Below are 12,002 nucleotides of genomic sequence, written 5' to 3' on the forward strand. Positions count from 1 at the left end.
CCTTTTGAGGTGGTAAGTGTATTCTGGAATTAGCACTGGTAACTACTGCACAAGTTTATGCCAATAGAAAGTCCATTGAATTGCATACTTTAAAAGGGTGAGCTAGGAGCACTTGAGTGGCTCAGTTAAATGCCTGCCTTCAGCTCAGGTCATGATCCTAGAGACTCCAGAGGGATCCTGCATGGGGCTACCTGCTCAGTGGAGAGTCTGCTTCTCCCTCTCCCTCCGGCCCTTCCCCTGCTTGTGGTTGTTTGCTCTCTGGCTCACTCACTCTCTCTCAAATAAATAAATAAATAAATAAATAAAATCTTTGAAAAAAAATAATAGAGTGATTTAATGGTATGTGCATTATATTGAGAGAGAGAGAGGAATAAAAGGAATAGTTACTCTTCACTTGGTCATTATGGCTTAGGACATTTGAAATTACTTGGTCAGCCTTATGCAGTATTAATCAAACACTAACAGCTTACCTCAGTTCCTGTTTCTCTCCAATCCCAAGCCCGACTTCCCCCTGGCCACACTTTGCAGTCCTTATAGGTTTTAGTAGAGCCTTGTACTTTCATTTGCCCCCATGATAGGGAAGCAATTTCAGGGGAGGACATAAGGAACTTAACTGAACTCTGAAATTAAAAGAAAAATATGTTATGAAGTAAGATTGAAACAACTCCAAAATACAGGAGCTATAGTATACACAAAAATGTCTTTTAAAATGTAATACTATATACAAAATGCAGTAAACCCTGGTCCCCTATGAGTTAAAAAGCATCTTTGTCATTTTGGTGGTTGTGACTTCTCTAGAGGTCTAAAAAGTAAAATGTTAATTCTTGAGATCCTGAATCATTTAACTATGGAAATTAGATACTACCTTACTTCTCAGACTCTGGAAGGAATTCTTGATATTTTGAGAGAGAAAATTAAAAGATTTACTTCAGCATGATGGAGTGAGAAGGTTGACACATCCTTTCCTTTCTCCAAAAAGCAAGTATAAAGCTGGATAAACCTTTCAAAATAATAACTTGATACTCTAGAAGTAATAATAAAGGCATACTACAAGCTGAGAAGTCCTTCTTTATGAAAACCACTGAATTTTGGAGGACAGGCATGTTGTTCCTGCCTGGGATTACTGTCATGCCCTCAATCAGTTCAGCTGGCACAGAGGTTAAATTTGGTTAAGGCAGGATATGAAAATCAACAACACTCTCGTTGTTTGGCCAGAGGAGGCTTGATTGATTTAGAGCCTTATATATTAAATTGGTGATCTCAGCAACAAACAAATATGGATGGCAGGTGGCTCTGCTTCATTGCTATTGTGGGCCTGTTTGGGGCAAACGATGGATTTGCAGAGCAGGCAGGGATTTAACAGGAATTTCTCAGAGCTGACATAGCCATAGGGGACTTGACGAGCTTTCCACATATGCAGAGTGGACCAAATGCTGTGAGTGTATGTATCAAAGGCAAAAACCAAGGAGTCCTAAATCATGCAAACATTCTAGCCCATGGAGCCAACAGCACATGCAAAATTGAGAAGCAAGATGGCTCAAGAGGACTTAGAACAATGTAAAAGCCAGAAAAGAAATGGAAACAGTCTGAACATTGCAGGTACTCCTCAGTGCACACACTGACCAACCAGTAGAGAGTGAAAGTCTTTTTTTTTTTTTTAAGATTTTTTTATTTATTTATTTGACAGAGAGAGAGAGAGAGAGTGAGAGAGAGATCACAAGTAGGCAAAGAGGCAGGCAGAAAAAGCAAGAGGAGGAAGCAGGCTTTCTGCTGAGCAGAGAGCAGAGAGCCTGATGTGGGATTCGATCCCAGGACCCTGAGATCATGACCTGAGCCGAAGGCAGAGGCTTAACCCACTGAGCCACCCATGCACCCAAGAGTGGAAGTCTTATTGGCTTAAGGTGTTCGATCACAATCTTTCTTTGACTGAACACTAAGTAATACAGACACAGAGGAGACCCCTAGAAAACCAAGCTTAAAAAAAACAAGAATAGAAATTAAAGGGGTGCCTGGCTCATTTTGAAGAGCATGCGACTCTCGATCTCAGGTTCAGAAGTTCGAGCCCCATGTTAGGTATAGAGATTACTAAAAAACAGAAGAGAAAAATGAATGAATGAATGAATGAATGAAATAATAATAAACTTTAAAAAAATGAATAAAAATTAAATACAAATCCTGGTGGCCCCACATTGCATGGGAGATAGAAATCACAGATTTAGTCTAGGCAAGTTACTAAGTACAAAGAGTAACATGCAGGGGGAAGAAGACATCTACAAATAACTAATATTTTTTTAAAGATTTTATTTATTTATTTGACAGGCAGAGATCACAAGTAGGCAGAGAGGCAGGCAGAGAGAGAGGAGGAAACAGGCTCCCAGCTGAGCAGAGAGCCTGATACGGGGCTCAATCCCAGGACCCTGGGATCATGACCTGAGCCAAAGGCAGATGCTTTAACCCACTTAGCCACCCAGGCTCCCCCAAATAACTAATTTTTTAAGATAATTTTTTAAATATGAAGTAACTTTTAAAAAGTGGTATAAGGGAAGTATAAAGAGTTGTTATGGGTTCTGAGAAAGACCTGTGTTAGCCTTCTAAAGCTTCCATAACAAAATATGGCAGACTGAGAGGCTTAAAAAACAGAAATTTTCTCAGTCTGGAGGCTAGAAGTCCAAGATCAAGGTACCAGCAGGATGTCTGGTGAGACCTCTCTTCCTAGCTTGCAGATGGATTCCTCCTTGCTTTCCTTTCCTTTTCTTTCTTTTAACACACAGCATTTTCTCAGTGCATTAGCACTCTTGGTGTCTTTCTTGGTCTTTTGTTGGGGGCAGGTGAGGGGGCAGTTCAAATTCCTAATTCAATCTTTTTTATTAGTTATAATTCTATCCAGATTTTCTTGAGTTTCAATGGTTCTAGAAATTTGTTAATTTCTTTTAGATTATCTAATTGGTAGGCATACAGTTATTTATAATGTTCCTTTATAATCCTTTTTTAAATTACTATAGATAGTTATGTCCCCTTGTTCATATCAGATTTTAGTTGCTTGACTTTTCTATTTTCATCTTGGCCTGTCTAGCTAAAGATGTGTCAAATTTGTGGTTATTATCAAAGTATCAATTTTTGGATTTGTTGCTTTTCCCTATCTTTCTACTCTCTATTTCATTAATATCTATGCTTATCTTTATTATTTCCTTCCATTTATCTTGTGTTTACTTTGCTTTCTTCCAGTTTTTTATTTTATATTTTAATATTTATATATATTTTATATATATTTGAGATAGAGAGGAAGACCAGGGAGGAGGGAGAAGCAGGCTCCCTGCTGACCAGGGAGTTCAATGTGGGGCTGGATCACAGGACCCTGAGATCATGACCTGAGCTGAAGGCAGAGGCAAAACTAACCGAGTCACCAGGCACACCAATGAATAAATCTCAAATAGAAAAAGTTTAAAAACAAAATGTGCTCTTTAGAGATTATTCTGGAGAGAATCACTGAGAATAGTTTTGTATACATTTTTCTAGAGTTTTATATAAAGCATTTTAGACTTTCCCATATTCTGAATTTGCACCTTTCTTCTGCCTGGAATGCTGCTTCCCTAAATCTTCCTATGGCTCTCTGTCTTACTCAGTTCAGTGCCCTCTCAAAAGTTGGGTCCTCAGAGGGTATTATGCTTAGCGAAATAAGTCAATCAGGGAAAGACAATTATCATATGATCTCCCTGATATGAGGAGGTTGAGAGGCAATGTGGGAGGTTTGGGGGGGTAGGAAAGGAAAAAATGAAACAAGATGGGATTGGGAGGGAGGCAAACCATAAAAGACTCTTAATCTCACAAAACAAACTGAGGATTGCGGGCAGGGAGGGGAGTAGGGAGAGGGTGGTTGGGTTATGGACATTGGGGAAGGTATGTGCTATGGTGAGTGCTGCAAAGTGCGCAAACCTGGCGATTCACAGACCTGTGCCCCTGGGGCTAATAATACATTATATGTTAATTACAAAATAAAAAAATTAAAAAAAATAGTTGGGTCCTCAGAGTGAAATTTCCTCACTCTCCTATCTAGAATAGCCTCCCCACATTATTCTTTAATCCACTGCACACTTTATTTTTCTTCAGAATGTTAACCATGTGAAATTATATATTCTTTGCCAGTCTTCTCCATTTGACTTTAAGATCTGTGAGAGCAGGAATTGCTTCTGCTTTATTCACTACTGTATCCCCAGGAGCTAGAATGATCCAGGGCACATACAACAGGCACTTTTTGTATGTATGTTGAATGAATAAGTTAGTTACTATTTTAGATAGAATACAGTACTTTCATGTGATTTTCCCCAAAAAGTTAATTTTTGTTTGCTAGATAGCTTCACAAACACACAAAAAGAGAGAAAGTAATATGAGCCTTCAGGTCTTCTTCGTCCAGCTTCAATGGTTACCAGCTTTTTTCCATTCTTAAATTTTGATGCATTTCCCTCCACTTTTGGGGGGTAGGGCAAATCTGAAGCAGCGTATCATTTCATTTGTGAATACTTAATTATCTATGTTTAGCAAATAAGGGCTTATTTTAGGACTTTAAAATAAACACAACAATCTTTAATAGCATATAATAACTGGTCCATGTTCAGTTTTCACTGATTGCCTTTTTTTTTTAGAAGATTTATTTAGGGATGCCTGGGTGGCTCTGTCATTAAGCATCTGCCTTTGGCTCAGGTCATCCCAGGGTCCTGAAACTGAGCCCCAGATTGGGCTCCCTGCTCAGCAGAAAGCCTGCTTCTCCCTCTCCCACTCCCACTCCCAGCTTATGTTCTCTCTCTCACTGTGTCTGTCAAATAAATAAATAAAATCTTACTTTTTTTTTCTATTTTTCTATTTTTTATTTTTATTTTTATCTTATATTCATTTAAAAAGATTTATTTATTTTTAGAGAGAGAACACATATGTCCATGCATGTATGCAGACACTTAACCGACTGACCACCCAGGTGCCTCACTTTTTTTTGGTTTTTTGAAGATGGAAAGTTATGCTATCTTTTTTAATACAAGTCTTCTCTTAAAATATAACTATTAACATACAGGCACATATTTCTCTTTAAGGAGTGCTTTAGGTGCATCCCCTATGTTTTAATATTTTATGTTTCAGTTTTATCTATCTAAAAGTATTTTCTAATTTTCCTTGAGATTTCTTCTTTGAACCACTGATTATTTGGGAGTGTATCACTTAGTATTCACATATAAATGAATCTTCCAAATTTTCTTCTGTTTTTCATTCTGGTCTAACTCCATGTTTAGAGAACATATTTGGTATAATTTCAACACTTTTAAATGTGTTGAGGCTTCTTTTTTATGCCCCAGCACACGGTTTATCTTGGAGAACTTTCCATGTGCACTTGAGATAAATGTGTATTCACTATTGTTGTCCAGTGTCCATAGGTGTGTGTTGGGTCTAGTTATTTTATAGTATAGTTCAAGCTTTTGTTGTTGTTGTTGGCACTCTTCTTAGTTTTCCTAGATGACCATCATTGAAGTCTCCAAAAATTATTGCTGAATTCTCTATTTCTCCTTTCAATTCTGTCAGGTTTAGCTTCATGTATATTAGGGCCTTGACGCATTGACTCCTTGTGTTTTTTTGAAGATCTTATTTATTTATTTGAGAGAGAGAGTGAGAGTGCGCACAAGTGGGGAGGGGAGGGAGAAGCGGGTTCCCTGCTTATTGGTTGGGTTCCATCCCAGGACCCTGAGATCATGATGGGAGCTGAGCTGAAGGCAGCTGCTTAACTGAGTGAGCCACCCAGGCACCCCCTCCTTGTGGTTTTGATAAACTCTAGCTTTAGGAATGAAGCACTGACCTTTATATCTCTAGCTGTAGGAGTGAAGCACTGACATAGGCTAATGCATTGAGTACATTCAATTTCACTCTCTACACTGGTCACACTGGCTGAATGGTTAAATACGTGAGCTGAGATGTACCAATCAGTGTCAGTTTGGGGACTTTTTTGGGGAAATTCTGAGATACTGAGGCTGGGATGGATAGAATATAGAAGGGTACCTTAAAACTGTCAGTACCAAAAGGGAAATCAGCCTGAAAATTCAGCCCATACAGAGGAAGGTAACACAGAGAGACGTACTAGGAGAGTTACCACCTGATCAGACCATACCTCAAGCATACCATACCATTGGTCTTTTCATTATGTAAGGTAATAAATTTCCTTTATTGTTTAAGCCTGTTTATCCTTCACTTGCAACTTAAAGATTTTGACACACTTAATGACTCACCGATTTAAAGATATCCAAATGTCACCTGTTTTGTTTTGTTTTTTTTGTTTTGCTTTTTAGGGTTTTATTTATTGATTTGTGTGTGTGAGAGAGAGAAAGAGAGAGAGCGCATGAGAGAGCAAGCATGAGGGGCCGGTACGGGAAGGGCAGAGGGAGAGGGAGAAGCAGGCCCCTTGAAGCAGGGAGCCCAACATAAGGCTGGATCCCAGGACTCCAGGATCACGACCTGAGTTGAAGACAGATGCTTAATTGACTGAGTCACCCAGGCACCCCCACCTCCCAAAATGTCATCTTAATAGTATTGAAGAAATACTTTTGCAATGTGGTTCTGCTCGGTACTCGGAGAACTGATGTGTGATATACCATAAAATTCCACTGAATGAAAAATATGCAATGACTACTATAGTCATGCTTAGATGTCATCAAGGAGTATGGAGTTGAAACAGAAATTTTACCCAATAATATGTTTCTTTTGTCATAATCAAGTGATAAAGATCTGATTTGTTCATTCATCCAGGCATTCATTTATTCATTTTCCTCCACACGTAAAGCTAAGGGAATGTGTTTCAAACTCTTTGCCAAAATCACAGCAACAAATACATATCATTATATCATAATGCACATACCTAAAAACATACATATTTTGTATGTATTTCTTGCAATATAGTTATTATACTTTTCCTTATTTTGTGATACACTATATTTTGTACTATTTTTTTAGCACTGTTCTGTTTTTATTTTTTCATTTTTAATATAATTTTGGTCTTGATCCACCAAATTGATTTTATTTTATTTTATTTTATTTATTTATTTTTTTCACCAAATTGATTTTAAAACCAACTAATGGGTCATGATCCATAGTTTAAAAAGCATTACTGCAGGCTAAGGCTATATTAAAAAAAAAAAATAGAGGGCAGCATGTGCACTGACTACATCAAAATGGGAATGGAATTCTAGAATAGGGTCTTCTGTGTCTGTACTGAATGGACAATTGCTGGGAGTTGTTAGAAAGAAACTGGGGTAGCCAGTGTGCCACGTGTGCCACGGATTACTTAGGAGGCTCACTCAGGGCAGGAGTTCTTCTGCAATTATAATGTAAGTACAGTATCTTAATATTTTAACAGCCACATTTCTAGTCCACATTAGTGAATATTAGTTTTTGCTGTACAAGATACCAAACTGCATAATGTGATCCCTGCCCTCAATTATCTAATAGTGAAGTTAAAACATGTATACACATAGTGACAATATGAGGTATAATACATTTTAATATCAGCAGTTTCCTACATAAATTTTTGTAGAAAAAAAAATCTTTATTCCACCAGAGAAATTAGTCTCAGCCATTCTTTTAAGACAAAAGAATAGACTGATGCATAACTCTTTAAAAAATGATGGTAAGACACTTCTAAAAGTGCTTTCTTCAATGAGTAGAATTCTGCCACAACACAGAATTTGGTTATCATTAGGAAAAGGAAAAAAAAGGCTGGTTTAAATCTTGTTTATATTACAACTTCCTTTTCTTTTTGTATATTTTCTTATTAAACTATCTTGAAGGACACAGATTCCTATTTCTTTTGACACTTAACAGCTTTTTCTCTACATATAACATGTACACACACACCCATCTCGATGTATTAACTCTTTAAAAAGTGAATTCTAGGGGCACCTGGGTGGCTCAGTTGGTTGAGTATCTTGACTTTGGATTTCAGCTCAGGTCAAGATCTGAGGATCTGGAGATGGAGCCCCATGTTGTTGTGCTCCCTGCTCAGCAGGGAGTCTGCTTCTCTCCTTTTCTCTCTCCCTCTGCCCCTCCTCCTGTTAGCACATGTGCTCTTTCTCTCTCAAATAATACATGTTGGGGGGGGCGGGGGAGTGACTTTAAACACAGTGATGTAAATTTGCTCAGGAATTCCCCACATTGGCTTCACAACTAAATCCAATTCCCTCAATATACATTTACCAGGCTTATGGTATCTGTTAAAAAATATATGTAGCAAATGCAAAGATAGTATGTCGTGGAGACAGAAATAGGTATTAGTTACTCTGTTGTAAGGCAGATTTATCAATGCAATTTGAGATAATTAAGGAATAAGCCATTAAATTTTAAAATCAAAGCACAGTTACATTCTGTTAATTGCACAAATATTGTTTATAATTTAAGGAGTTTTGATAAATGGGGGCACCAGGGTGGCTCAGTCAGTTAAGCGTCTACCTTTAGCTCAGGTGGTGATCCTGAGGTGCTGGGACAGAGCCCCATATGAGGATCCCTGCTCAGCAGGGAGCTTGCTTCTCCCTCTCTCTCTGCCTGCCCATCCCCCTGCTTGTACTCTCTGTCAAATAAATAAATCTTAAAAACAAACAAACAAACAAACAAAACTTTGGACAAATGTATAAACTTGGCAACCAAGATATAGAAAGTATCCAGAAAGTTGCCTTGTGTACCTTTCTAGTTGCTCTTTCAAAGTTCAAAAGAAGGGCGCCTGGGTGGCTCAGTGGGTTAAGCCGCTGCCTTCGGCTCAGGTCATGATCTCAGGGTCCTGGGATCGAGTCCCGCATCAGGCTCTCTGCTTGGCAGGGAGCCTGCTTCCTCCTCTCTCTCTCTGCCTGCCTCTCTGCCTACTTGTGATCCCTCTCTCTGTCAAATAAATAAATTAAAAAAAAAAAAGTTCAAAAGAAACCACTAATTTGATTTCTATTCCTATAGATTAGTTAGACCATCATATTGCTGGGATTGTATAGTACCTATTTTTTGTGTCTGTTTTCTTTCACTCAACAGGCTTTGAGATTCACTCATGCTGTAGTATCAAGTGTATATTAGTATGAATAGTAGCCTGTTGCAAGAATCAATCACAATTTATTCATCCAGTCTTCTGTTGACAAACATTTAGGTTATTTTAGACTCTTTAGTATTTTGAATAAACTAGCTATTCATTTTGAATGAATAAGTTTTCTTTTTTCCCTAACAGGATGAGAAATATGAACCATCTCAAGAAATCTCTTATTCAGGGGCGCCTGGGTGGCTCAGTGGGTTAAAGCCTCTGCCTTCGGCTCAGGTCATGATCCCAGGGTCCTGGGATCGAGCCCCACATCGAGCCCCACATCGGGCTCTCTGCTCAGCGGGGAGCCTGCTTCCTTCTCTCTCTGCCTGCCTCTCTGCCTGCTTGTGATCTCTCTCTGTCAAATACATAAATAAAATCTTAAAAAAAAAAAAAAAGAAATCTCTTATTCATAAAGTTAGACTGAGTGTAGGTAATTTAATGCTTGTTTGATGGCTTCTTCATGGCAGTAGCAATAAAATAATTACAGATTTTTTTTAAGGCTACTCCATCTTTATATTCTAGTATGATGTATATAACTCAGTCACTTAATGATATAAACTCGGATTAGACTCTTGTAACCTTCAGCTTCTCTGGGTCCAGAAAGGCAAAAAGAGGTGTTATAATGAGTGTTTGTTTTTTTCTTTTCAAGAACATACTCACTGAAAGTTAAGATCTAAATCTTGTAGTAAAACATTTCTTATCTTTTGGGAGGATATAACTTTCTGATGCCCAGGGGCTTTGTTCCCATGACAGTTTGGATTAGAAAAGGGAGAAACTCTAACCTTACTTATCAGTCTCTCTTTGACTAACAGTGTGAAGATTGAGAAAAGAAAACTATAGTATAAGGCTTTCTTTTAGTATGTTCTTTTACAACCCATGGGAGAGTAGAAGAGCTGGAATAGCTCAAAGTGAAACCTAGAAAGGAAGGGGTGGAGGTAAGGGTTATAAAATGATATAATTAAAACTTAATTAGGTTGGAATTTCTTTCTATCAATTTCCTTCACAAATTCCTTTCTCTGCTTCACAAAGATGTAATTTCATTTATAATTATATATCTGCCCTTTATTTAAGGTCAATTAAATAACAATCTTATCAAGATTTTCTGTATCCTTCTGTGAAACTGTTATTAAGAATGTGTTCTAGGTCAGATTTTTCTTAAACTGGGGTCTTCAGGTCCCCAGATCTAGAGATACATACTTAGCAGTCTGAGAGTTCTACCAATGTTTTAATTTAGACTTGTGTTTAAGCAGTGTTGCTTTAAACAGTATTTTACTACACATTAAATGAAAACTTCTCTTTTGCTATGATAATTCACAATCATAGACATTTTCCTAAAATAAGGCTTTACCTTCTTTTTCATTGTGGGAAAACAGATATAATCTTTTTTTTTAAATAATTTTTTTTTAAAAAGATTTTATTTATTTATTTGTCAGAGAGAGAGAGAGAGGGACAGAGAGAACACAAGCAGGGGGACAGGCAGGCAGAGGGAGAAGCAGGCTCTCTCTCCACTGAGCAAGGAACCAAATGCGGGACTCTATCCCAGGACCCCGGGATCATGACCTGAGCTGAAGCCAGACACTCAACCGACTGAGCCACCTGGGCATCCCTAAAATTTACTCTTTTAACCATTTTTAAGTGTATAGTTAATTGGCATGAAGTACATTCACATTGTTATGTTGACTTTAATTTCTCACAGTAGTATTTCTTAAAATGGAATTTTCAAGAGTATTGGAAAAATTCAAAAAAATTCTTTCCCTTTAAAAAGTTTGTGGGGTGGGCACCTGGGTGGCTCAGCTGATTGGGCCACTGCTTTCAGCTCGGGTCATGATCCTGGAGTCCCAGGATCAAGTCCTGAGTCCCGCATTGGGCTCTCAGTTCTGTGGTGAGTCTGCTTCTCCCTCTGACCTTCTCCCCTCTCATATTCTCTCTCACTCTTTCTCTTTCTCAAATAAATAAATAAATAAAATCTTAAAAAAAAAAGAAAAAGAGTTTGTGGGGTGCCTGCGTGGCTCCGTCAGTTAAGTGTCTGCCTTTGGCTCAGGTCATGCATGATCTCTGAGTTCTGGGATTGAGCCCCTTGTCTGGATCCCTGCTCAGTGGGGAATCTGCTTCTCCCTCTCCCTCTTCCACTCCCCCTGCTTGTGCTCCCATGTGTGCTCTCTCTCTGCCAAATAAATAAATAAAATCTTTTAAAAAATAAAAAAGTTTGTATATTACTCAGGATTAGGAGTCAGTATTGTTGGTTATAAATTCCACTCACGATATGAATTCTTTCTCTATTCTAAAATTTCTATTTTGAGAGAGAGAGACAGAGAAAGAGCGCACACCTGAGCAGGGTGGGGCAGAGGGCAAAGGAGCAAGAGAATCCTAAGCAGGCTCCAGGTTCAGTACAGAACCCAAAAGGGGACTCAATTCCAGTGACCCTGAAATCAAGAGTTGGAGGTTTAACCAACTGAGCCACCCAGGCACCTCTAGATTTTTTTTCTCTCTTGATAAAAATGATTATTTTTTTTCTTTAGCTAACAAGAATGATATGGACCATTATGTTTCTTTCCTGAAATAGAGAACAAAATTCAATAATTGTAAGCATTTTCTCTGTTCCAAATATAGTTATCTGCCTATACTGTATATTTTACCTTTGATAATCACAAATTTTCTGATTTTACATGGTTTATATCATACCTTGTTTCAAATTCTTTTTAAGTAGTTTGTAGAAGAATGAAACTCGACCATTCTCTTACACCGTACACAAAGATCAACTCAAAATGGATAAAAGACCTCAACGTGAGACAGGAATCTATCAGAATCTTAGAGGAGAACATAGGCAGTAATCTCTTCGATATCAGCCACAGCAACTTCTTTCAAGATACGTCTCCAAAGGCAAAGGAAACAAAAGCGAAAATAAACTTCTGGGACTTCATCA

The 12,002-nt window shown here is 38.0% G+C and overlaps 1 protein-coding gene across 1 annotated transcript in view; it reads right to left on the reverse strand.

The window, feature by feature from the left end:
• Positions 1-12,002, reverse strand: part of AAMDC (adipogenesis associated Mth938 domain containing) — a 41,678-nt gene that overhangs the window by 26,128 nt on the left and 3,548 nt on the right. The window contains exon 2 of the mRNA XM_044258456.1: positions 471-620. Coding sequence (XP_044114391.1) covers positions 471-602 — 132 coding nt within the window. The 5' untranslated portion in view covers positions 603-620. The remainder of the gene's footprint in view (positions 1-470; positions 621-12,002) is intronic.

The sequence above is a fragment of the Neovison vison genome, chromosome 7 (assembly GCF_020171115.1).
Source record: "Neovison vison isolate M4711 chromosome 7, ASM_NN_V1, whole genome shotgun sequence".
Classification (NCBI taxonomy): domain Eukaryota; kingdom Metazoa; phylum Chordata; class Mammalia; order Carnivora; family Mustelidae; genus Neogale; species Neogale vison.